This window comes from Hemitrygon akajei, chromosome 9, assembly GCF_048418815.1.
Source record: "Hemitrygon akajei chromosome 9, sHemAka1.3, whole genome shotgun sequence".
Taxonomy (NCBI): Eukaryota; Metazoa; Chordata; class Chondrichthyes; order Myliobatiformes; family Dasyatidae; genus Hemitrygon; species Hemitrygon akajei.
The window spans coordinates 23,413,282-23,440,152 of record NC_133132.1 but is presented as its reverse complement, the minus strand read 5'-3'; the positions used below and the strand labels follow the sequence as shown (position 1 = coordinate 23,440,152).

At 45.8% G+C, this 26,871-nt stretch overlaps 1 protein-coding gene across 3 annotated transcripts; it reads left to right on the top strand.

Moving 5' to 3' along the window:
- On the top strand, positions 1-23,929 carry LOC140732918 (protein PML-like). Of its 3 annotated transcripts, none has more exons than XM_073055619.1 (8): positions 1-585; positions 3,097-3,608; positions 8,431-9,014; positions 9,919-9,965; positions 12,041-12,227; positions 16,880-16,935; positions 19,471-19,660; positions 22,833-23,929. In XM_073055619.1, the coding sequence occupies exons 2-8, from the start codon at positions 3,100-3,102 to the stop codon at positions 23,624-23,626; spliced, it is 2,367 nt and encodes a 788-aa protein (XP_072911720.1). In that variant the 5' UTR covers positions 1-585; positions 3,097-3,099; the 3' UTR covers positions 23,627-23,929. The 3 variants fall into 3 exon arrangements, with proteins under 3 accessions (XP_072911720.1, XP_072911719.1, XP_072911718.1); XM_073055618.1 differs by having other exon boundaries at positions 2-728; XM_073055617.1 differs by lacking the exon at positions 1-585 and having other exon boundaries at positions 3,081-3,608.
- Positions 23,930-26,871: the final 2,942 nt, after the last annotated feature.

The window sequence follows — 26,871 nt, the reverse complement described above, 5'->3', positions numbered from 1 at the left end:
AATGGGATTGAGCTAGAATAGCAGAGCAGACTTGATGGGTTGAATGGCCTAATCCTGCTCCTATGTTTTTATGGGTCGCAGTCTATCCATTGTCAACCTACACTGTGGTACTTAAGTTGGCTGGAGAACTTTTGAGATTGCTGCAAGGACAACCTTACACTGAGAAAGAGTGGGGGACCTTTTTGTCTTGTAATATGGTGTCTCCAAGGACTGTGGGAGAAGGCCAGTCAATCAAGTTGGAGGCTGCCGGATGTGCAGGGAGTAGCCAAAGAACGAGGACAAGATGGGTGGAAGTCGCCAGCAGTGGACGAAGCAGGCGGATGTGAAAAGCTGTGGGCAGTACTTGGAACACAAGCAGGACCAAGTCTGCAGACGCGCGAATTCCTAATGAAGGGTCTCTGCCCGAAACGTCGACTATTTCCTCTCTTCCATAGATGAGAGCCGAGCCAGCAGCAGTCCGTGTGTGTGGCGGTAGTGGCTCGGTTCCGCTGGAGCTGCGGACCGGCCGGAAGGCGGCAGCTTTTCCTTTCACTTTCGCTTCCCGAGATCGAGGGCTGGGCCTTGCGGGTCGCCCCGGCGCCGCAGGTAAGCGCTCGGGCCCCAGTCTCTGCGGGGTTCGTTCCCGCTGCTGTTCGCTCCTCTGCTCCTGCTCCAAACCACCTGTGGATACTTGCGCTGGGAATCCTGCTGAGGAAGAGGGGAGCATTAACTGCCCATCGATAAAATGAGTAAGTTAGCGACCATTGTTAAACAGCGAACAGCTCTGCACCCCTTCGTCATGGTATGTCAGAGGCTTCTGCGCCAGCGGCAGGGAGAGAGATGGAGAGGACTGGCTGAACAGCTGTCGAAGCACAAATCACCAGATTCAAGGATGGCTTCTATCCCGCTGTTACCAGACTCTCATACCTAAAGAGGAGCTCTTGATCTCCCAATCGATCTGGCCATGGACCTCTGGATGAAATAATCTGGTTGATGTGGGACTTTAGGTTTTAAAGAAGGGATTTGGTGCTGTCCACTTTCAAAGGGATCCGAGAGTCATTACAGGTCCGGCAAGTGATTAGTAAAACAGCGTAGAGAAACTCAGCAGGTCAGGCAGCACCTGTGGAAGGGATTAAATGTTTGACATTTTAGGCCAAAACACAACAGTTTGTGTTTATGATTAGTAAGGAAAATAGTATGGAGGCCTCTGGCCGCTAGAGGATTTGAGTAAAAGGTAGTCTTGTGGGATAACAGCTGGAGTATTGTTTACAGGTCTGGTCTTAACAAGAACGTACTTCCACAGAGGGAACTTCACTAGGCAGGTCCCTCTGTGGGGGGAGAGGTGAAGGGGGCTGGATTCTCCAGAGAATGAAAGGTGATCTGTTTCAAGGTTACAAATTAGGTAGTTGGTCAGGCAGGATGCAGGGCGTACATTTCTGGGATCTTTCTAAGCTGGAGGCCACTGTTTCAGAACAAGGGATAGCCCATCTGGGACACTGTTGAGAGAAAAAAGCTTCTTTGCTGACAGGCTGGCAGGCACCTTTGGTAGAGGCTCATTTATTCTCCACCAAAACAGAATTCTGAATGTTAGGGGAATCCAGATATGGGGAGTCGCTCTGGAAAATGGAGCAAAGTGAACAGGCTGGGCTTGAAGAGGTTTATGGAGTTCCTTGATTCAGGAGGATAGAGATGGAGATTGATATTGTCTCTGTCTTATGGCTGAGGAACTGGTGCAGGGGACTATGGTTTCATATTTTTGGGTCGTTGAGATCTATTTTGGGGAGGGTATGACCTGTGGCAAGTGACACCTGAACCTGCTATCAGTGGGATGAGTTGCAGTGTAACAATGGGCAAACGAGAGGCAGGTGGAATACAGTGTTGGGAAGAGTACGGTCATGCAGAAGGAACAAAAGCATGGACTATTTTCTAAATGGGGAGCAAATTCAGAAATCAGAGGTGTAAAAGTACTTGGGAGTCCTCGTGCAGGATTCCCTAAAGGTTAACTTGAGGTTGAGCCGGTGGCGAGGAAGGGAAATACAATGTTAATATTCATCTGGAAGGGACTAGAATATAACGGCAAGGATGTGATGCTGAGGCTTCATGAGTGAGGCCTCACCTGGAGTATTGTGAGCAGTTTTGGGCCTCTTATCTGAGAAAGCATGTACTGAGATTGGAGAGGAGGCTCACTGGAATGATTCTGTGAATGCAAGAGTTATCATACAGGGAGCGGTTGATGGTTCCAGGCCTGTACTCATTGGAATTTAGAAGAATGAAGGGGTGGGTCTCATGGAAACATATTGAATATTGAAAGGCCTGGATATGGGGGGGGGCGGAGTCTAGGACCACAGGGCACAGCCTCAGAAATGGGGATGACCAATCAGAATGGAGATGAGAAGGAATTTCTTTAGTCAGAGGGTGGTGAATCTGTGGAATTTGTTGCCCCAAACAGCTGTGGAGGGCAAGTCACTGGGTGCATTTAAGGTGGAGGTTGATAAGTCAAGGCATCAAGATAGTAAAAAGAAAAACAATGCAGAAACCAGTCCTGCCGAAAGGTGCTGAGAATAGATGCTGCCTGGCCTGCTTGAGCTCCTCTAGCGTTTCGTGATTGTTGCAGCATTTAATGCTGCAGTTACAGAGAGAGTGCCGTGCAGGGAGACAAACAAAGTGCAACAGCTCTGACGGGGTAGACTGGGAGATCATACAAGATGTCCATTCAAGAGTCTAATAGTAGTGGGATAGAAGTTATCCTCGAGTCTAGCGGCTTGTGCTTCCAAGCTGATGTTTCTCCTGGGGGCGGGGGGAAGACAGATGAGCAAATGAATAGGCTGGGAGGGGCCTTGAGGTGGCGGGAAATGTAGATGGAGTCAGTGAAGGAGAGGCTGATTAGCATGAAGGACTGCACCACATTCACTTCTCTCTGCAGTCTTGGTCAGTAAAGTTGCCATACTAAGTTGTGATGCTTTCTGTGGCGCATCTGTAAAAATTGGTGAGGGTCATCGGGGACCTGCCAAATTTCCTCAGCCTTTGGAGGTGCTGGTGCAATTGGTTACTAATATAACTTTTGCATTCATTGTTCTCAGATGGTATGTTTACTTTTTGTCTTCTGAATGAATGAAGGTAATGGAATCTGGATCAGGTACCGGACTGCCAGATGAAAATGTAACATGTGGAGTTTGTCATAACCAATTGAGGAGACCCAAGCTACTTCCGTGTCTGCACAGTGCTTGCCTGGAATGCCTGCAGAACGTGTGGGCAGAGAAGAACTTCACCGGCTGCCCCATCTGCAGTGCACCCTCAGACACGGATGTCTCCAAAATACAAGACAACACCTTCTTGACCTACCTGGTGAGCACCCTGCAGCTGTGGCAGAGGATTGGGTCTGGGCTCAACATCTGGTGCAGTATCTGCCTGGCACATAGCAATGAGGAGTCTGCCACTTCTCTCTGCTTCCAGTGTGATCAGTTCCTGTGTCTGAGGTGCTGCAAAAGCCACCAGCTTTTGACTAAGAAGTACGGACATGTGGTGATGCCCTTTAATGACCTGAAGCAGCTCAGCTATGAGGAGTTTGTGAACATTGGAAAGAACAAGAAGCAGACCATTTGTCCAGAACACAAGGAGCAACAGATCAGGTACAGTCAGTGTTGCGTGGTTCCAGCGGCTGATCCCATCATATTCCCCTTGAGTAGTGGGTAGGATTGATCCCAGAACTGAAGGCTGAGGAAGCTAAACCCAAGAATGTTGTAGCAAAGACTTCTTTGCTGTCAGCTAGAAAAGCAGATGTAAGTAAAGCAGATGTATTAAATCCATACAAATACTAAGGTATGGGAATGGGGTCTTGAAATAAATATATTGGGAGGATATGAGACATTGATGGATACAAAGAACAGAGAAATTACAGGAGGGCATTCTGATGGATAAGTTATACAGACATTTAGAAAGATGGGTTATTTAGGATGGCATGGCTTTGTGTATGGGACATCATGCCTCATGAACCTAGTTGTTGAAGAATTAATAACAAGTTCCATAAGAACAGGATGGTTGGCGTGATCTGTATGGGCTTACAAAGGGCCTTTGATAAGGTTGTGCGTTGTGGACTCTGTGGAGAGTTAGATTTCATGGCATCCTGGGAGAGTTGGCTATTTGGATACAGAATTGGCTTGATGGTAGGAAACAGAGTGATAGTGGTAGGTTGTTTTTCAGTTTGGAGGCCCATGACTTATGGTGTTCCTCAGGGGTCAGTGCTGGGCCTATTGCTGTGTGTACTGTAAATGACCTGGACGAGAATGCATAGTTAGCAAGCTTGCAGATGACACTTAAATAGATGATGTCACAGACAGTGAAAATGGTTTAGAGAGGGATTTTCATCAGCTTGGGTAAGTGGACTGTGGAATGGTAAATGGAGTTTAATTCTGTTAAATGCAATGTGTTGCATTCTGGGAAGGCAAGAGGTAGGAGTTTTACAGTCAATGTAGAGCATGGTGGTGGAGAATAGATAGATACAAGGTTCCCTGGTGTCACAGGTAGACAGGGTAGTGAAGAAGGCATTGGCACATCTGGCAGGACATTGAAAATAGAGGTTGGGATGTTATGTTGCAGTTGTACAGACATTAGTGAAGCCACATTTGTAAAATTCTGTTTGATTTTGGTCTCCCTACTATAGGAAAGTATCAGAATCAGTTTCATATCTATTATCACTGTCTTCTATGATGGAAAGATGTCATTAAGTTAGAATGGTGGTCACCAACCTTTTTAAGCCCAAGATCCCCTACCTCGGCCTTAGTGAAAGGCAAGATCGACCTACTAAATCAATTAGTCACAAAACCCTGCAACCCGGATGTAGAAATACGGTATAAACACCAGGGGTCACCAACCTTTTTTTTGCACCGTGGCCCTGTTTAATATTGACAATGTTCTTGCGGACTGGCCGATGGAGTGGGGGTGGTGTTGTTAAAGACGACGGGAATATAGCGATACTCGAAGCAGGTCCAGTCTATTCTGCAATTTAGTTTTTGTGGCTCTCAGCTGCTGTCCCACTTGCTCACATTTTTTTCCGCTGAAAAAACTCAACGGGTTTGTCTAAGTGCAGGGAGCTTGGACTCAAGGTACTGAAGCAGTTTTGAGGGCTTCATTGCCTCATTAGACAGCCTCCGGGCCCGAACTCCAGCTTCCCGCCCACCCGCCGCCAGACTCCTTGGCCAGGTGCGGCTGGTCGTGGGTGGGGTGAGAGGACAAAGTCAGGGCCGGAGGTCCCCGTGCCAGGGTCGCGGTGGTCGCAGTCCGGAGAGAGCAACCTACCGAGCAAGGAGTGTGACAGGGTGCCCACCTGCCCCCCTTGTAGGATCTATCGGCCGACAAAAGTTTGGCTCGAGGGATGACTTCCAGTAGATCGCAGCGAGGTAGCTGCTCTGCTACTTATGGAACCCTGAGCCCGAATTAGGTCGTCTGCGAATATCTTAGCACTGGGTTCCCCACATCATTCGGTGTGCTAAACAGGTTTAGAGGCGGCGCCCATCTGTCCGCACTCCAGGCCAGTAGCATCGGCACTTCCCGCACGAGGCAGCCTGTTACCCGAGGCCAACCAGGCGCGAGGGTATCACTGCTTTTAGGCGATTAATGACCTGGCGTATGTTCAAGTTCAACAGTAAATGTGACAGGGAATGAGGAAAGGTGCAGCTGACTCATATGGTTTCATATCGCCAAATCATATCGTTTCCTTGCGGCCCGGCGGTTGGGGACCACTGAAGTACACTGTGTAGTGTGTGGCGGGGGAGCTACACGCATGTGCACTGGGCAGAAAGAACGGGACTAAAACCCCACAACCCGGAAACAATCTCTCAACAGTATTTGTGTATTTATTTTCCTTTCTTTTTTTGGGATCTACTGGGAAAGTCTCAAAGATTGACCAGTTGATCGCAATCGATGGGTTGGCGACCACTAAGCTAGAAAGAGGTTTACATGAATGTTGCTGGGACTTGTGGGACTGCGTTTTGGAGAGTGGTTGAGCAAGTTGGTACTTTTTTCATCGGAGCTTAGGAGAAAGAGAGGTGGTCTTATAGAGATGGATACCATTATGAGGGGCATAGATAAGGTATTTTTCCCAGGGTTGGGGAATCTGGAACTGGAAGACACAGGTTTAAGATGAAAGAAAGAAAAATTAAAGATTAGTTTCATTTGTCACATGTACATTGAACCATTCAGTGAAAGTCAGTGAGAATTGGATTGAAGGTAGCTCCCAAGTGTTACCACTCTTCCGGAATCAGCATAGTATGTTTACATCTCACTAACCCTAACCTGTACCTCTTTGGAATGTATGCCAGGGGAAACCAGAGCACCTGGAGGAAACCCATGTGTTCACAGGGAGAACGTATAAACTCCTTATAGGCTGCGGCAGGAATTGAACCCCAATCGTTAATCACTGGCTGGTGCTGTAAAGCGATGGACAAGCCATAGTGCTACTGTGCCGAGAGGGGAGAGATTTAATAGGAACTTGAGGGGCAACTTTTACACCTAGGTAATGGCCAGTGTTGGAATGAGCTGTCATGTTGAGGAAGGTGTATTAACAATATTTAAAAGACACTTGGACAGGTACAGTACATGTATAGGAAAGGTTTTAGAGGAATAGGTGATAGTGTTGAATCTTCAGTTGTAGTTAATGAAGAGCATGTTGACGTCTTCATTGTCCAGATGAAGAGTCAATGAGATGGCATCTGCTGTTGACCTGTTATAACGGCTGGGAAATTGGAATGGATCCAAGTCAGTCCTCAGGCTGGAGTTGATATGCTTCATGACCAGTCTCCCAAAGCACTTCCATCACAGTAGATATAAGTGCTACTGGGCAAAAGTCATGGAGGCAGGTTACCACGTTCTGCTCGGGCACCAGTGTGATTGAAGCCGGTGGGTACCTCAGAATGACGAAGCAAGAGTTAAAGATGACATCACAACATACATAGAGAACTTAATGAATTAATCCATGTTGGGCTATGCTATTATGTATTCTGTATGGATGAAGCTGGTTTGTTACTGGGGTTCAATGGTGGTTTCAGCCAAGTTTCATCAAGACTGTTCAGTTATAAAATTATGCTGATCTTATTCTCATATAATCTGTATGTGAGAACTTTAGTTTATTAGAATATTGGTGTGACTTATTAAAGAGTATTAACCAATATTTGTGTTTCCTGGAATGGATCTATGGGGATGTCCTATACTTTGTCTGCATGCAGGAAGTATGGAAAGAATAATAGATGCATAAATACTGTACAGCACAGGAGGAGACCAACAAGACAACGCAACTGTCTCAACTGAGGGTGTAGTGGATAGCAAGGATGGCTTGCAACAGGATCTGGACCAGCTGGAAAAATGGGCTAAAAATGGAATTTAATGTAGAAAACTAAGATGTTGCACTTTGAGAGGACCAACCAGGGTAAGACTTGCACAGTGGAACAAGCTGTCAGCAGAAATGGCGAATGGGGGTTTCATTCCAACATTTAAAAGTAGTTTGGTTAACTACATGGATGGGAAGGGTGTGGAGTGCTATTGTTCAGGTACAGAGATGAATAGTTCATGACTCTATGGTACTATAATTGTACTGAGGAGCATGCACAGTGCCACTAAGGCAGGCTGTGGAGAGAGAGAGACTGAATGGATGTTGCAGTGAATGACTTGCAGCAGAAGTGGCTGGTTTCAGTGCAGAGAAAGGAGTCACCTAAAGCTGCAGAACTCTGGTAAGCCACAGGCAAATTGTCAGTGTGAGAGTGGGATGGAGCTCGGGCACTCATTTGAAATTTCAATGTGTTTATTTTGTCACATGTTACAGTGAAACACTTGTCTTGCATACTGTTCACACAGATCAAACAATTGCTTAGTGCATCGGAGTAGAGCAAGGTTAAACAGTAACAGTGCAGAGAAAGTTCAGTGCTGGCGAAAGTGAAAGATCATAAAGAGGTAGACCGTGATGTCAAGAGTCCGAATTATTGTATAAAAGTCCATTCAAAAATCTGATAACTGCAGGGGGTAGAAGTTGTCCTTTAGCTTGAAGGTATGTGCTGTCAGGTCCAATAGTGGAGAGGAGGCCACATTGTGAACACTGACTGCAGTGCGCTGAATTGGAAGAAATGCAGGTGATTCACTGCTTCACCTGACTGGGCTATCTGGGCCTCTGGAAGAGGGGAGAAGCTGCTACAGCTTCTACGTTTGCATGGGAAATGCTGTGAGAGAGGGGCAGCACACTGCCCTGGGGCCACCCGTGTTGAGGATGATGGGGAGGAAGGGGAGGTTGTGCATCCTGACTATCTGAGGTCTGTTGGTTAGGAAGTCAAACACCAGGGTGCACAGTTGTGTATTTAGACCAAGGAGTAAGAGTTTACTCACCAAGGTCTGTGGACAGAAGAAAGCTTGTAGTTGTTCTTGCTGTATCCCTGTATCACCATCTTGATCCACCTGATTTATTTTTAGTTTTTTCTGCAAGACGTGTTCCATGGGCGTCTGTTGCCACTGTCTCTTGCTTCATCACACTCCCAAAGGTCATAGTTACCACAGCATTGAGGAGGAGGTAATGCTGGAGAAGGAAGTCTTGAAACAAATGGTGTACACAACACAGGAAAGTTACAATAGATTTACTGACAGCTATTCAGAAGTAATGTCCTTGAAGGAAAGAGTGGACTTAATGAGAAATGAAATTGAATCTTCAATCAAGCAACGGGCCATTGCCGTCGCACAAGAAATTGTGAGTGAAGGAGACGTGTTGTTGCGGGAGTTGGAGGCTGAGTATGTGCTGCAGCAGAGCCGACTGGCCAATGTCCTGTCTCAAACTCATCAGATTATTGAAAGGATGGGAGCCGGGCACAGGCTGGCAGACGTTATGCTGAGGTTTGGCATCAATGAGGAGTTGATGGAGATGTTCCAGCCAATCACATCAGTCCTTGTGGCTCTGAAGGAGACAAGGCCCTTAAACTTGAGCACTGGAGTCCCTTCCTTGGAATTTGAGGAATGCTGCCTGGAGACGGAGGATCTGCTTGGGACTTTCAATTTCAAAAGAGGTAAATGGGATAAAGTGGGAGGGGAAGTTGGCTGTGGTGGGGCGGATGATGCCAGATATTTGGATAATGATGTTAACTAACACACTTAAAGGACTACATGTCCAGTGGTCCAACACACACAAACTTGGATATCTAGGATACCATGTTCAGAGGTGAAGGGAGTTTAGAAAAATATGATTAGAGGTGTCCCACTCAGGGTTCTGGGAAGCATTAGAGTATTGTTGAGGGAAGTATTATCCTAAATCTCACTGGCAACTTGAACTCAACCAAGTTTATTAGAACAAAAAAACAAAACAAAACAAAGAACTGCAGGTGTTAGAAATCTAAAATTAGAAACAGAAAATTCTGAAATCACCATATAAGGCCGGATTAGTGGAGAGAAATAGTTAATATTTTGGATTTAGCATCCCTTCTGAGAACCTTGTTGAAGGACCAGATCTGAGCAGTGACAGTTGGGAGAGCCCAGAAACAGAGAGTTTTGTCACTTAACACTGAGACAAGGGAGTCATTCCCTACCAGGAAGACAATCCTTTGGGACTCTCTGCCTTGGAGCCCATGGGTGCTGGTGCAGTGCATTTCAGACTATTGAACACTGAAGGATCCAAGATCCTTGGGATGTGGGCAGGAAGGTGGAGCAGGTAGAAGTGGTGATCTTCAAGAGCAGAGCAGCTGGAAGGTGTCTTCCGGATTCTGCTTGTTCAGTAGCTGCTCCAGGGAATCTTGTTGAGAAAGGCAGAAGGTTAGTCATTGTACCCAACAAATGGTGCTACTGATACAGAGTGTGTTCTTAGGGCACCATTATCAGCCGCACTGTGCCCCGAGTTCTAGGTGAGTGAGGCACTTTGGAAATGGGGTACATGTGTACGCTGAGCTCTCGGACCTGAGAATCCTTTGTTGTTTTCAGAGCCGGGAGAGCGAGTGGACGGCTCAGAAACCAAGGAGGCTCTGCAGGTAAGTTGTGATTGAAAACTGTGATCTCATTGGGTAACTATTATCCCTGATTTTGTGGTGCTACATGGAAGGAAAGTTTAAAGTTTGAAATAGGTGTTTAATAGGGCATGGAAAGATTTCTCTTTCCACTTTGCTGATTCACCAACAGTGTCACTGGTGAGTCATTTCAGTGTTCAATGCGAAGTGCACAGTCCATCTCACCTGCATGACGGCAGGAGTCAGCAATGGGTTGAGATTGTAGGTGGGAGCTGAACTGCAAATTGGTCTTGTTCTCTAGAGCATCAATCCCCTGGAGACTTGCTGCTGACATGAGAGACCTTGTTTAAGCCTCCCGCCTATGGCCATAGTTTACAAACCTCTTTTGGGCCCATTATTTCCCATTTCCAATTGCCGCTACCTCAACAAATCCCCTAGAATCCTTGCAGAATACAGACAATGTCAAAATCCATGCTCTGCAAATCAACACTGACCTCCAGCTGAGCTTGCAAAGGCAAGGTGGATATACACGCAGTTTACTGTATGGTGGCAGCGGGTCCTTTAAGCTGTGGATCCGATGAAAGGATGCAGCAGTCGTCGTCGTAGCCCATGCTCTAATCCATCCTTCATTTACCCCCTGACCCAAGTGGTTTGTTTTGGATTTAGCATCCGTTCTGAGAACCTTGTTGAAGGACCAGATCTGAACAGTGAGTGTTGGGAGAGCCCAGAAACAGAGAGTTTTGTCACTTAACACTGAGACAAGGGAGTCATTCCCTACCAGGAAGACAATCCTTTGGGACTCTCTGCCTTGGAGCCCGTGGGTGCTGGTGCAGTGTGTTTGAGACTATTGAACACTGAAGGATCAAAGATCCTTGGGATGTGGGCAGGAAGGTGGAGCAGGTAGAAGTAGTGATCTTCAAGAGCAGAGCAGCTGGAAGGTGTTGGGAGTCACATGTAGGCCGGTTCTGAAGGACGTGAGTGAGCCAGATGGACTTGTGCAACAATCCCACTTCATTATGACCACAACTGACACGTCACCACATTCCAGGCTGTAAGTGTTGTGATGGACATAAATGGCCTGACAAAGTTGCACAGCATGCCAAACTGAGGCACATAAATGTGCAGCCCACTACACCTGTTTCCAGTCCCAGCATCTTATAGTCTTCTAGGAAATCCTTCTCCTCCTTTTCTCCAAAGTCAAAGTAAAGTTACTATCGAAGTACATTTATGTAACCTTGAGATTAATTTTCTTGCAGACGTCTACAGGAAAATAAAATACAATAACACTTATGAAAGAATATACGTAAACGCTGGCTTTGCTGGCCTAAACCCGCTGCTCAGACCTCTGTAATAATTCCATAAACCCTGGCTTCACCAGCCTAAGTCTGTAATAATCTACACACACAAAATGCTGGTGGAACACAGCAGGCCAGGCAGCACCTATAGGAAGAATCACTGTCAACGTTTCGGGCTGAGACCCTTCGTCAGGACTAACTGAAAGGAAAGATAGTATCTTTCTATCTTACTATCTATACTATCTTTCCTTTCCTTTCAGTTAGTCCTGACGAAGGGTCTTGGCCCGAAACGTTGACAGTGCTTCTCCTTATAGATGCTGTATTCCACCAGCATTTTGTGTGTGTTGTTTGAATTTCCAGCATCTGCAGATTTCCTCGTGTTTGCTCTGTAATAATCTTATTTTCTATCCTTTGAGATTTCCCAGCAGTATTTAACACAACCTTCCAACTTTCTACTTATTAAATCACCCCTTACTGTCTGCCCTCACTAACACGGTGATGTTGCTGAGGGATGTATCATCTGCTTCTCCTCAAAATTATGCCTTTAAGTTCGATGGGAGAGTGGATGGAGCATCAGCTGATCTCTCGTCTGGAATTCTGAGACAGAGGACCTTGCACCGCTGTATGGAGTGCGAGACTGGGACCGGCAGCGAGGGGAGTGTCCGAGCCCCCCCCCCCCCACCCCACTGGGTCTTATTGCCTGTGGGGTTCACAGAGAACTCATCAGCTGCTGACTACAGGGGGGTGCCTTGTGAAGGCCAGAGGTTTTGCCAAATGCCCAATGGTTCTTTTTTTTTCGTCCAGAATGGTTCAAACGAACTACAAGCCGAAGATTCTTTTTCAGTGGAAGAGGAAAGTACATCAGACGGCAAGCAACAGCACTGGCACAGTGAGCACAACTACAGTCTGAGGGCCGAAGTGCCGGAGTCACCCTCACCAAGCAGTACAGAGGAGATCACCCTCAATGCTGAATCCCAGCAACCTCCTGCAGGTCAGGCTGCAAGCTTCACTGTTTGTGTGGGAGGGAGGGGCGGGGGGGGGCAGAAACAATGCTGGAGATTTCCCAGCAGTTATATGCATAGTTTGAAGTATAGGATAAAGAAGTAAATTGTGTGGCTATTAATAATTGTGTATGGATCTCCAGGCCAGAGACAACACGGGTTAGGTATTTGGTACAGTTCCTCAGTGTAAAAGGCTCATAACAGGGATAGTAGGCAATAGATCCAATCGTTCTCCCAGTACAGCATGGCTTAGACACAGAGTGAAGCTCCCTACTTCTATTTTATCTCATAACACACTCTCAAGGTGGGGACAGCATGGGTTCAATTCAGAATGAAGCTACTTGTTAAAATAGTAGGAAGTATAATTTTGTTTTAGTCAATTTTAAATTTGACAGCATCCTTTCTCTTCCCTCTTTCCTCCTTGAAATTCTCTTATCGAAAACTCATCTAGTCCCAGTTGCCCATGTTTGTCCCATATCCCTCTAAACCAGCATTCCCAACCTGGGTCCATGGACCCCTTGGTTAATGCTGGGGATCCATGGCATAAAATAGGTTATGAACCCCTGATCTAAACCTTTCTTATGCTTTTACTTGTTGAAATGCCTTTTAAATGTTGTAATTATACCAACCCTTGTAAAGGCACTTGTAATTCCGATCCCTCTAATCAGAAGCAGACTCGTTCAGCTGAAGGATTCAACAATGATTGCTCCTCCGTCCAGCACCTCGCTGGCCCTGCCCTCCCTATGTTGAGCACCAGCTTCTCTTCTTACTCATCGTTTTCCAGGAGCCAACCTTGCCCACTTGTTCCTGTGCAGAAGCACCCTACATCGTTTTCAAAACATTCCCAATTATCTCAAGGTAGGTAACCTGGGTTTCCCATCTCCTCGCCTCTGATGTGCTCCATCTCACACTATTACTCCCACCCTGGCTCTCTGGGTACACCACCTTTCCCCATTTATAAATTAATATATCAGGCATACAGCATTCTGGAGAATCACCATGTCTGTGATATCAATCTAAACTCATCCCACCTGCCAGTATATGGTCAGTATCTCTCCATTCACTGTCTGTCTAAATGCCTCATTGGCATTGTATCTACTTGCCCGACAGCCACCACTGTCTGTTTAGAAAAAAATCTAACAAATCTCCTTTAAACTTTCCCTTTCTCATCTTAAAACTATGTCCTTAGCTATATGATATTCCACTCTGGGGGTGGGGGTGGGGGGGGAGGTCCACCACCACCCCTATCTTTGCCTCTCATAATATTAAATATTTCTGTCAGATCTCTCTCAGCCTTATGCTGATTACCTTTCTTGAACAAAGGAATAACTGGTGAATCTCCAGTCTTCTGGACCAGCTTCTGTAACTTGTGAGGATAAAAGGTCTCAGTAGCCTCTGTGGGATAGACGCTGGTTAGATTTTATCAAGCCCTGTAGACTTATCTACCTTAATGTTCTTCAAGACATTCAGCACAGCATCTTCTTAAAATTGATGTTCCCCACCCTGCCCTCTGATCTCATTATCATCCATGTCCTTCTCCTTGGTGAATTCCAATGGTCATTTAGTAACTTGCTGTGGCTCCAGCGGTAAGTTCCCTCCTTTGTTCTTAAGTGGACATACCCTTTCCAGAGCTGTCCTCTTGGGTTGAATGCAAGTTTAAAATGCCTTGTGATTTTCCTTGATCCTACAAAGGGTGATTGATAAGTTTGTGGCCTAAGGTAGAAGGAGTCAATTTTAGAAAACCTTGCATATTTATTTTTCAACATAGTTCCCTCCTACATTTACACACTTAGTCCAGCGGTCATGGAGCATACGGATCTTGGACCTCCAGAAAGTGTCCACGGCAGGGGTGATTGATAAGTTTGTGGCCTAAGGTAGAAGGAGATGAGTTATACAGCTCTCGTTACATATGCACATGCAGTTCAACTCTTTGAGTCTTCTTATCATGTCCACAGACAGTCTACACATGGCCCAGCCAGGACTGGACACATTTTTGCACCTTGTTGTTGAATTCGGCAAGATCTGCAACAGTACAGGGTTCCTCTAGCGATGGGCAATGCAGGAGATGTTGCATAGTGTGTGGCTCAGTTCCATATTCACAAGTTGTCAGGCTAGTTGTATATCCCACCTTTGAATGACCTACACCAAACCTAACTAAATCTGTCAAGGCACTTACAGGTCGCCCAGTTGCAATTAGCTCCTGGGGGAAGGCTTTCATCCGGTGGAATTTCCATCGTTGGGGGTTGTTTGAGACTGGCGAGCCAGTCTTTCCACAAGGCGATGTGGGCTTCAGATGGGGTTGATTGTGATGGAACAACACTGTTCATGAAGCTCGTCCTTGCCTTTAGGCGGCTGGGTGTGGGTGTATGACCACGTAGCGGGTGCCTCTCATCTGATGCTTGACGGCGTTGTTCTTTCTTGCTGGCTATCATTCTTCTTATATCGGGGAGCGATACCCGCCAGGATATATAGGCTGTGGGTGTTCAACCTGTGATAAGTCGGCAGCTGGCATTCAGAACAGCGTCCATCTTTCTATCATGTGTAAATCTTCCCCATGCAGGGCAGGCGTATTCGGCAGTGGAACAGCAAAGAGCGAGTGCACTGGCTCGCAATGTTTTCGGGTTTGCTCCCCATTTTGTGTTAGTGAGCTTATTCAGGATGTTGTTTCCTGTGCTCACTTTTGCCCTTGTCTTATTGATGTGGTTCTTGAAAGTGAGGCATCGGTCAAGGGTGACTCCTAAGTAGATAGGGTGCTCACAATGAGTCAGTGTGGATCCACACCAGGTTACTTTAAGCTGTCGTTTGGCTTCATGGTTCCTGAGGTGCATGTAACGAGAGCTGTATAACTCATCTCCTTCTACCTTAGGCCACGAACTTATCAATCATCCATGCTGTGGACACTTTCTGGAGCTCCAAGATCTGTATGATCCACGACCGCTGGACTAAGTGTGTAAGTGTGTAGGAGGGGACTATGTTGGAAAAATAAATGTGCTAGGTTTTCTAAAATTGACTCCTTCTACCTTAGGCCACTGATTTATCAATCACCCCTCGTATTTGTCAAGGATATTTCACACCCTCTTTTTAAATTCTGATTCCTTTCTGTTTGCTTTATGTTTGTCAAGGTCCCTGTCTGATTTCCGTTTCCTAAACCTTACATGTGATCCCTTTCCTTTCCTGATTAAACTTACAACATTCCTTGTCATCTAGTGTTACTGAATATGGCCATCCTTACATTTCATCTTCATATTGGCCCTGAATTCGCTGCCGACCTTTCCACGTAGGGAATCATCTCTGGATATTCCCAGTTCAGCTCAATCTTGCCATTGTCAGCCTTACCTGCTGCCTCTGGACTGTGAATCGAAACCAGTGAAAGTCAGTGAAACCAGGCGTGGAGAACCATCGTTCACAGGACTTGCTGCTGATCAACTGGACTCTGGCAGCAAGCACTCATTCCTCAGTCACACTTCACGTACTTGTGCACAAGGACAGCATGATGGACTCTGTCTCCAGACTGTCCTGCAGTTCAAACAGAGAGATTCCATTTTGATACAGAAATTGACTAGTGAATACATATATTGATCCAATTGGTAACCTTGTGCATATTCAATTCCTTATTTACATAATCAATCACCAATCACACTATGGTAATACAAGTATTAACAACTAATAGAATTTACACATTAAAGGTCAATAATACTTAAGAATTAGTAAAATAACTGACCAATAGTAAGTTTCACCTGAGAATCCTTTATTTGCATCCTGAGTTGTACTGTTCTTCAAAAGCATCTCTTGCCTGGGCTGACTGCACATTATCTGTACACTATTCTTGTCTGGACAACGTCTTAACCTTTGCCTTGCTGGAATTTCCACAGACTCTCACACTCTTTGGATTACACAATCAGCACAGCTCTCACCCCCAAGTAGCTACCAGTCACACTGACCCTTTTGGGAACCCACACTCTCCTACCACAACTCATTTCACTCCAGCACCCTAAGTTGAGCACTTTAGATGGTCTGCCTTCCATCACCAAGCCATGGTTGTCTATAAACCAAGAGCTGATGGGTAGTTGCTGGTCAGCATTGACATGGTGGGCTGAAGGGCCTGTTTGCCTTTCTGAGGATGGGTTCATGATACCACACCACCCCCGTCCTCCTATTGCATCTCCCAGCCTGAAATTACCTATCCAGTAGCCTAGGCTACCAATGTGAATAATCACAAAATACTGCAGGGACTCCGGTTGGGAAAGGCACCAGATAAATGTAAGATCTTTCTCCTGCATTTTCGTCTCTCATCAAAGATCCTCCTCATCTTTGCATTCTCTTACTTCAACGGAAAATATTTTACCACGTTTGAGCCAATAATTTATTGTGAGATGATACCAATATTGGAAAACACAGGCAAATAATTGTGGTTTCTCATCCCGGTGACAATGCCCCACCTGAATGTCAATTCTGTGGTAACAAAGGTCCCATGTGCACTTCTTACTTCAAATAAAAATCAAGGGAGATTTAATAAATGTAGTTGCTTTAGGAGCCCTGGACTAATTTCAGCAATAAAGTGGCATTTATTCACTGTTGAGTATATTCAAAGAATCAGAAGCAAGCAGAATACAGCTGAAAAAAAAAACTTCTCTCTTCACAGAGTTGGTAATAACATTATCATCTGATGACAGTGTGGATACTGATGGCTCCCTCATGGTAAGGTCTCTCAGTTCTTCTCCATCAAATTATGGTAATAATACGAACACGGGCCTGTCCCCACCCTCCTGTGTAACAAACACGGCAATTCTGCCTAAACAGGCAGTGTGCACTAGACATTCAGATCAGGTACAAACTTCATGATATTAGCACTGGCATTCTGTACAAAAAAGGTACAAGCTCAGAAATTGGGTCCATGAACGCTAGTTTTTCATGCGCATATTATACTATGAAAGCAATTTTAGCCTGTGTTAGGTTACATGTGAATTGCTGCCAGATAAGCTGTGCCCATTGGAAAGATAGCCTGAGCAACCATGGGATTCATCCTATCCTGGCAAGGATTTCCCAGCTGAAATCATACATCCCAATTCTTGCAGGACTTGCAAGTATTACGTCCCTTAGTCTTGAGAGAGGTTGCTAAAGAGATAATGAATGCATTGGTCATGGTATTTCAAGAATTACTTGATCCTGGTATGGTCTTGGAGGACTGGAAAATTGCCAGGATCAAGTGATTCTTGAAGGGAATGGAGGAAGACAAAAAAAAGAGGAAATTATAGGCCAGTTAGACAAACTTCAGTGGTTGGGAAAGAGTTTGAAGCTATTATTAAGGATGAGGTTTCACGGTACTTGGAGACTAATGATAAAATAAGTTAAAGTCAGCATGGTCAATGTATAGAGAAATCTTGCCTAACAAATCTGTTAGAATTCTATCTGGAAGTAACAAGCAGGGTGGACAAAGGAGAGGCAATGGATATCATTTTCTTGGATTTTCAGAAGGTATTTGATAAGATGCCTCACATGAAGCTTACTTAACAAGATAAAATCCTATGGTGTTACAGGAAAGATACTGGCATGGATAGAGGAATGGCTGACAGGCAGGAGGCAGTGAGTGGGAAAAAGTTAAAGTCTGTCTCGAGATAGGTCTCGTACTCAGGTCAACGGCAGACGTAAACTCAATGACTCTTCACACGGCTTTAGACCACCTGGACAATACAAACACCTATGTCAGGATGCTGTTCATCAACTATAGCTCAGCATTTAATACCATCATTCCCACAATCCTAATTGAGAAGTTGCAAAACCTGGGCCTCTGTACCTCCCTCTGTAATTGGATCCTCGACTTCCTAACTGGGAGATCAGAGTCTGTGCGGGATTGGTGATAACATCTCCTCTTCGCTGACGATCAACACTGGCGCACCTCAAGGGGTGTGTGCTTAGCCCACTGATCTACTCTGTATACACATGACTGTGCGGCTAGGCATAGCTCAAGTACCATCTACAAATTGGTAGAATCTCAGGTGGTGATGAGAGGGCGTACAGGAGTGAGATATGCCAACTAGTGGAATGGTGCTGCAGCAACAAGCTGGCACTCAGCGTTGGTAAGATGAAAGAGCTAATTGTGGACTTCAGAAGGGTAAGATGAAGGAACACGTACCAATCCTCATAGAGGGATCAGAAGTGGAGAGAGTGAGCAGCTTCAAGTTCCTGGGTGTCAAGATCTCCGAGGATCTAACCTGGTCCCAGTGTATTGATGTAGTTATAAAGAAGGCAAGACAGCGGCTATACTTTATTAGGAGTTTGAAGTGATTTGGCATTGCAACAAATACACTCAAAAACTTCTATAGTTGTACCATGGAGAGTACTCTGACAGGCTCCATCACTGTCTGGTATGGAGGGGCTACTGCACAGGACCAAAAGAAGCTGCAGAAGGTTGTAAATCTAGGCAGCTTCATCTTGGGTACTAGCCTACAAAGTACCCAGGATTTCTTCAGGGAGGGGTGTCTCAGAAAGGCAGTGTCCATTGTTAAGGACCTCCAGCACCCAGGGCATGCCCTTTTCTCACTGTTACCATCAGGTAGGAGGTACAGAAGCCTGAAGGCACACACTCAGTGATTCAGGAACAGCTTGTTCCCCTCTGCCATCCAATTCCTAAATGGACTTTGAAGGTTTGGAGACTACCTCACTTTTTTAAATATACAGTATTTCTGTTTTTGCACATTTAAACAAAATCTATTCAATATACAAAATTGATTTTCTTATTTATTATGTTTTTTTTCTTCTCTCTGCAAGATTATGTATTGCACTGAACTGCTGCTGCTAATTTAACAAATTCCACATCACATGCTGGTGATAATAAACCTGATTCTGAAAGTACAGTATGTGCAGCACAGTGCATGAGGAAGAACTGCTTGCTGTAGATACAGGGTGCCATACACAGTGCAGTATACTCAACGCTGTGCCAACTGCAGATCAGGCTTTGCTCACTGCATAAACTAATCATGTAAAGTATCACGTGGTTGTAATGTGTACTTTTGCAGAAGTCTTCTCCACAACCATTGGAAAACATGGATAGTGAGGAATATCCTGGTGTTTTGGGGTGTTTCACTGAAGCCCCAGGAATGGGGAGGTTTTACTAGAGTCCCAGGGTTGGATTGGGTGGAGGGGGAGTGGGGAATTCACTGATGTCCCCTGGCTTTGGGACTTCACTGACATAGGAGAATGAAGTGTGATCACTGTGCTGTCTTTCTTGCTTAGGTCGTGGAATACTCTGAGACTTTGCCAGCACATCCTGAGGCTTCCAAAACTCCGAACAACCATGGAGCAAATGAGGGTAGTGGTCAGATCAATGGGGATTGGTACCAGGAGGGGCCGTCAGCTATGGGACAGAGCCTGGAAGTGCGAGGCCATCCACTGGTGTTCTTCAAGATCCAAACCACGTGCATGGGTGAGTTCAGTTCAGAATTCTCATCTCCCCTCTTCCTCTGCCCGTGGGCAGCACCTATCAGAATCTCACCCCCCCCCCCCCCGCCCCCGTACCAGGATCTCGTACATAAACCCCTCCCACCGATACATGCACACGTTCAGCCGTACGTGCACAAATGTGTGTACACAGACATGGATGACAGAAAAATGGGGGCCGATGTAAGATTGATCTTATAGTTATTTAGAAGGTCAGCACAACATTGTGGGCTGAAGGGCCTGTACTGCTCTACGTAATTCACTTTTACTGCTCTCTCACTCTGTTGGGATTCCACCCCACCAGTCCTGTGTAGCCTCCGCTCAAGAACTGCCAGTATATTGCAGAGCAGCTTACACAGAGTGAGACTCCCTGAGGACTATAGGGTTACATACCAGGAGTGGCTCAGCAGAAGATCCTGGAGTTATACAGTAGTGAAACAGGTCCTTTCACCCAACTCATCCATGACAACCAACCTGCTTTCCTGGGCTTGTCTCTTTTGTCTGTGATTGGCCCATTTCCCTCTAAGCCCGGGATCCATGTACCTGTTCAATTGTCGTTTAAACAATGTTAGTGTACCTGACTCAGCATTCCCTCTGGCAGCTTGTTCCAAGCCCTCACCACCTTCAGAGTGAAAATGTTGCCTCTCGGATGCTATTTAAATCTTACCCTGGATTAGAGAGCAAGTCTTATGAGGAAAAAGTTGAGCAAACTAGGGCTTCTCTCTTTGGACTGAAGTGAGGATGAGAGGTAACTTGATAGAGGTATATAAGATGATAGAGGCATAGATCGAGTGGACAGCCATAGAAACATAGAAAACCTACAGCACAATACAGGCCCTTCGGCCCACAAAGTTGTGCCCAACATGTACTTACCTTAGAAATTACTAGCCTTACCCATAGCCCTCTATTTTACTAAGCTCCAAGTACCTATCCAAAAGTCTCTTTAAAGACCCTATCGTATCTGCCTCCACCACCGTTGCCGGCAGCCCATTCCATGTACTCACCACTCTCTGAGTAAAAAACTTACCACAGACATCTTTTTTGTATCTACTCCACAGCACCTTAAACCCGTGTCCTCTTGTGGCAACCATTTCAGCCCCGGGAAAAAACCTCTGACCATCCACACGATCAATGCCTCTCATCATCTTGTACACCTCTGTCAGGTCACCTCTCATCCTCTGTCACTCCAAGGAGAAAAGGCCGAGTTCACTCAACCTATTCTCATAAGGCATGCTCCCCAATCCAGGCAACATCCTTGTAAATCTCCTCTGCACCCTTTCTATGGCTTCCACATCCTTCCTGTAGTGAGGCGACCAGAACTGAGCACAGTACACCAAGTGGGGTCTGACCAGGATCTCTCTGTTCTCATGATTTCACATACCTTTGTAAGGTCACCGTTCAACCCCCCAACACTCCAGACAGTCAGTCCCAGCTTTATACATTCTCCTCATAACTCAACCCTTCCAGTCCTGGCGACATTCCTATGAATCTCTTTTTGTTTACCGTCTCTCAAGTCTAATAATATCCTTCGCACAATCAGAATTGCATACAATATTACGGGTGTGGTTTCACAATGTCTTGTACAGCTGTGATATGGTGCTCAACTCTGGAACCCAACATCCTGTCTGATGAGGGCCACCACCTTCACGACTCTGTCTGCCTGTGTTGTCATTTTCAGGAAACTAAGAAGGTCACCTGTACCCTCTGTTCTGCAAGCACTCCACTGGACCCTATCATTCACCCTCTCTGTCCTGCCCTACTTTATCTTCCCCAAGCCCTTTACCGAACATTTGTTGGAGTTGATGCCCTTCCACTTTCCCAGAGGGTGTCCTGTGTCCTGTCGCTCCCGGTATCACTGATGTGGTGAATCTGGCTCTGCTCAGTGGGTTACAAGACCATAAGAAATGGGAACAGGATTAGGCCATTCAGCCCATCAATTCTACTCAGGCATTCTGTCATGGCTGATTTGTTATTTGTTCTCCTGCCTTCTCCCTGTAACCTTTGATGCCCTTTCTAATCAAGAACATACCTCTGTTTAAAGTATATCCAATGACTTGGCCTCCACAGCTGTCTGTGTCAATGAATTCCACAGATTCACCACCCTCTGGTTAAAGAAATTCCTTCTATCTCTTTTCTAAATGGACGTTGCTCTATTCTGAGTCTGTACCCTCTGATCTTACAGCCCCTCCTCTATAGAAAACATTGTCTCCACATCCACTCTACCAGGCTTTCAATATTCAAAGGTGCGTTTAATGTCAGAGAAATGTATACAATATACATCCTGAAAAGCTTTTTCTTCACAACCATCCACTAAAACAAAGCAGTGCCCCAAAAAACGAATGACTATTAAATGTTAGAACCACAAAGCCCCTCAAACTCCCCCTCCCCCACTGCATAAGCAGCAGCAAAGCCACGATCCCCCCTTCCCCACCAGCAACAAGGCATCGACACCCCCACCGAGCTCTCAAGCGTTCAGCAAAGCATCAATAAAGACACAGACTTGCAGTATCCCAAAGACTACTCGTTCACCCGGTAATTCAACATACCACAGGCTCTCTGTCTCCCTGATAAGGGAAAAAGAGGTGTCTACGTTTGACAGCGAGAGGGGAAACATAACAACTCACTGATTAACAATGTTAAAAGTTTGTTGCGTCGCATCTTCCGAGTCCTATGCCCAAAGAATTGGGTCTCTGGGCACACAGCCAGCAGCCAGCTTGCTGCTTTCAACCTTACATCTCCCACGACACACCGATTCCCTGCAGAGGCACCGACCTCGTCTCCAGAGCCACAAGATCCCGGAACTCCAAAGGCGCGCTAATCTTCTAGGCCGCGTGCTTGGTATGTCAAATAACGGCCAGACGTGAGACCCCGAGAGCGGGTCCCATTCCCGCAAAGAACCAAAGTCAGTGTGTAACTCCAAGTCAGGGTCTTCAGAAGAACCCTGAAAGGGAAAACTAGAGATATTCAAGATAGAAATAGAGCTGTTTCCAAAGATGCGAGCAAAGGAGTCGCTGTTAGGTTTCAGTAGATCTCAATGGAATCCCCCTCCCCATTCTTCTAAATTCCAGTGAGTACAATCCCAGAACCTTCAAACTCACCTCTTATGTTAACCCTGTCATTCCCGTGAACCTCCCAATGACCATGTCTGTTTTTGATAGGAGGTGATGACATGGTACAGCTCTCGGCGGTGAGTGGTGAGAAGACCTTTAACGAGTATATCCTGCCCAGAATGCCCATGTTGGTCGGCATACCCACTGATAGTGGGTTTCAGATGGTGAACGGTGTTCTGTACCAGCATGGGGAAGCTAAGCCAGCCTGCAGCCTCCAGGATGCCATGGTGTCTTTCCTCCGCTTTCTCCAGCAGCTGGATCTGCCGCTGCTGGTTGGTCACCGCATCTGGACCCACGACTGTCAGATTCTTTGTGAAGCTTGGGAAGGGCTGCGCATGAAAGATCGCTTTGCCAAGCATATGTCAGGATTCCTGGATACTCTTTGGTTGGCCAAGAAAGTTCTCCCCAAGTCGGAGGTCAGTAATTTCAGGCTGACGCATTTAATGGAGGTCTTGGTTGGTGAGCAGGTTGTTCCCGATGTGCAGGCCCTGCAGAAGCTGTACTCGGCTCTGAACCCAACTCTGCATCTGGCAGAAGACAGTCAGTTTACTCTGTACCAGCTGGAGTGCCGCAGATCCCTGCAGCCACTTGTCGACCAGGAAGTTGTTTCCCAGCTGATTGCGGATAAACTTGCCTTCGCAGAAATCAGTCTGAATATCTTGGAGTTAGCCTACCAGAGTGACCGGAAGTCGGGCCTGAATAACTTATTTCGAGCCAGCCGGAATTTAGGGTTACCAAGGATCCGGAAGATCACCAAGGCTATTGGCTCCTTCTTACTGCACCAGAAGCACAGGAGAGGACAGCAAAGGCCAAGTGTAAATCAAACACCAGTTAGCCAGTGACTAGGCAAGTGCAGCATGTGCTACAGAATATTTGGTATGCAGGGGCTATTCTAACCATCATTTGTGACGGCCATCATTTATTGAATGAAAAAGTGTAAGGTACAAGATGTAGCGGCAACTTGCAAGGAAGTGCAGAGATGATGGGGTGACAGATCCTTCCGAGTAATCGTCAGGATGAATAGTTCTTTAATCAACCAGAGTTAAAGATCGCAGTGTATGAGTTGAAGTAAAAAGTATCAAAAAGTGCAGAGTCTGATATTTTTGTGGTTCTTGCAGATACAATAAACTGTTAAGGAATTTAAAGCTGTTCTCCTTTGTGCAGTGTTACCTCACCTAGATGGATTCAAATCAAATTTGGGAACTCTTGTATCAAAGGGGAGGGTTGGTTGCCTGCCTACAAGCCATTCCCTGAGACTATTGCATGGAAGCAATGTTCAATACAGTTCACCTTTGGATCCCATTGACTTTCACTGCTATATTGGACTTTGTTAAAAGCCTTGTTAAAATCCAGGTTAACCCAATCAAGCACAAAATCCTCACCCACACTCCTTATCACCCTAAAGGAGTCAACTGTTAATTGAACATTGAACCATAGGACATTACACCACACAACATGAGCTTCTTCCCTGAACAAATCTGCCATCCTTTCAAAGTAAATTTATTATCAAATTGCATAGATATCACCATTATACAACCCTGCGATTCATTTTCTTGTGGGCATACTTACTAGCCATAATAGAATCGATGAAAGACCACACCAACTTGGATGCTCAATCAGTCTGCAAATACATACATACATACTTAAGCAATATATATTAAGAACATGAGATGAAGAGTCATTGAAAGTGAGCCAATAAGTTGTGGGAACAGTTCAGAGATGAAGTGAGTGAAGTTATCCTCTCTGGTCAACAGCCTGAAGGCTGAGGTGTAATAACTGTTCCTGAACCTGGTGGTGTGGATCCTGAGACTCCTGTACCTCCTTCCTGATGGCAACAGCCCGAAGGCTGAGGTGTAATAACTGTTCCTGAACCTGGTGGTGTGGATCCTTCCTGATGGCAACAGAGAACCGATGCTGCTTTCCTGCAACAGCGCTCCATTTTGATGTGCTCATTGGTGGCGAGGGCTTTACCTGTGATGGACTGGTATGTGTCGGCGACATTTTGTAGGATTTTCCGTTAAAGGGCATTGGTGTTCCATATCAGGCCATGATACAGCCAGTCAATTTACACTTCTGTAGAATGTTGACGAAGTTTTAGATAACACGCTGAATCTTTGCAAACTTCCAAGAAAGTAGAGGCACTGCCATGCTTTGTTTTGTAATGGTCCTTATGTGCTGATCCTCTGAAATGAGAACACTGAGGAAGTTAAAGTTGCTCACCCTCTATATGGTTGATCTCCTGATGAGGACTGGCTTATGGACCTCTGGTTTCCTCCTCCTCAAGTCAATAATCAGCTCCTTGGTCTTGCTGACATTGAGTAAGACGTTGTTGTGGCACCACTCAGCCAGATTTTCAATATCCCTTTGATAGTGGTATCATAAGCAAACTTCATTAGAGTTGTGCTTAGCCTTTCAGTCATAAGTCTAAAGTGAGTAGACTGGGGACTGCAAGTGAGGAAATCGAGGACCCAGTTGCACAAGGAGGTATTGAGTCCCAGGTCTTGAATATCAAACTGTAATCAATCCTGATAAAAAGCATCCTGATGTCCAGTTGTTCCAGGGTTCAGTGAAGTGGCGTCTGCTGTTGACCTGTTGTGATGCTTGGCAAATCAGAGTGGATCCAAATTGCTTCTCAAAGCACTTCATCACAGTGGATGTAAGTGCCACTGGACAGTAATCATCGAGGCAGGTTACTACATTGTTCTTGGGCACTATTATAATTGAGGCAGGGGGACTGCTGAAGCGAGAGGTTAAAGTTATCAGTGAACACTCCATATAGCCAGTCTGGGCTGGATACTTTTTGTGGATTTACCCTCCTAAAGCATGTTCTTACACAGAGAAGTGCCACAATAACAACCTCTCACTCAACATCAGCAAGACAAAGGAGTTAGAAACATGGAAAACCTACAGCACAATACAGGTTCTTCGGTACAAAGTTGTGCCGAACATGTCCCTACCTTAGAAATGACTAGGGTTACCCATAGCCCTCTATTTTTCTAAACTCCATGTACCTATCCAAAAGTCTCTTAAAAGACCCTATCGTATCTGCCTCCACCACCGTTGCCGGCAGCCCATTCCATGTACTCACCAGTCTCTGAGTAAAAAACTTACCACAGACATCTTTTTTGTATCTACTCCACAGCACCTTAAACCCGTGTCCTCTTGTGGCAACCATTTCAGCCCTGGGAAAAAACCTCTGACCATCCACACGATCAATGCCTCTCATCATCTTGTACACCTCTGTCAGGTCACCTCTCATCCTCTGTCACTCCAAGGAGAAAAGGCCGAGTTCACTCAACCTATTCTCATAAGGCATGCTCCCCAATCCAGGCAACATCCTTGTAAATCTCCTCTGCACCCTTTCTATGGCTTCCACATCCTTCCTGTAGTGAGGCGACCAGAACTGAGCACAGTACTCCCAAGTGGGGTCTGACCAGGATCCGATATAGCTGCAGCATTACCTCTCAGCTCCTAAATTCAATTCCATGATTGATGAAGGCCAATACATTGTATGCCTTCTTAACCACAGAGTCAACTGCTTTGAGTGTCCTATGGACTCAAACCCCAAGATCCCTCTGATCCTCCACACTGCCAAGAGTCTTACCATTAATACTATATTCTGCCATCATATTTGACCTACCAAAATGAACCACCTCACACTTACCTGGATTGAAAGCAGAGAGCTTTTCCCTGCGGGGAAGTGGCTGATACAAAGGGTGTAACTTTAAGGTGGAGCAAAGTAAAGGGGGTGGGGATGTCAAGAGTTAAATATTTTACACAGGGTGATGGGTGTACGGAACACTCTGCGAGGGGTGGTGGTAGAGGCCGATATATTAGGGACATTTAAGAAACTCTTAGGTACAGGTGGAGAGCTATGTGAGAGGGAAGGGTTAGATTGATCTTAGAGTAGGTTAAAATGTCAGCACGTCATCTATGCTCTCCCCTTAAACCTGTACCCTCTAGTTTTACACTCCCTCATCTGAGAAAAAAGACTGACCATTCAGATTCTCTCTGTTCTCATGATTTCACATACCTTTGTAAGGTCACCGTTCAACCCCCCAACACTCCAGACAGTCAGTCCCAGCTT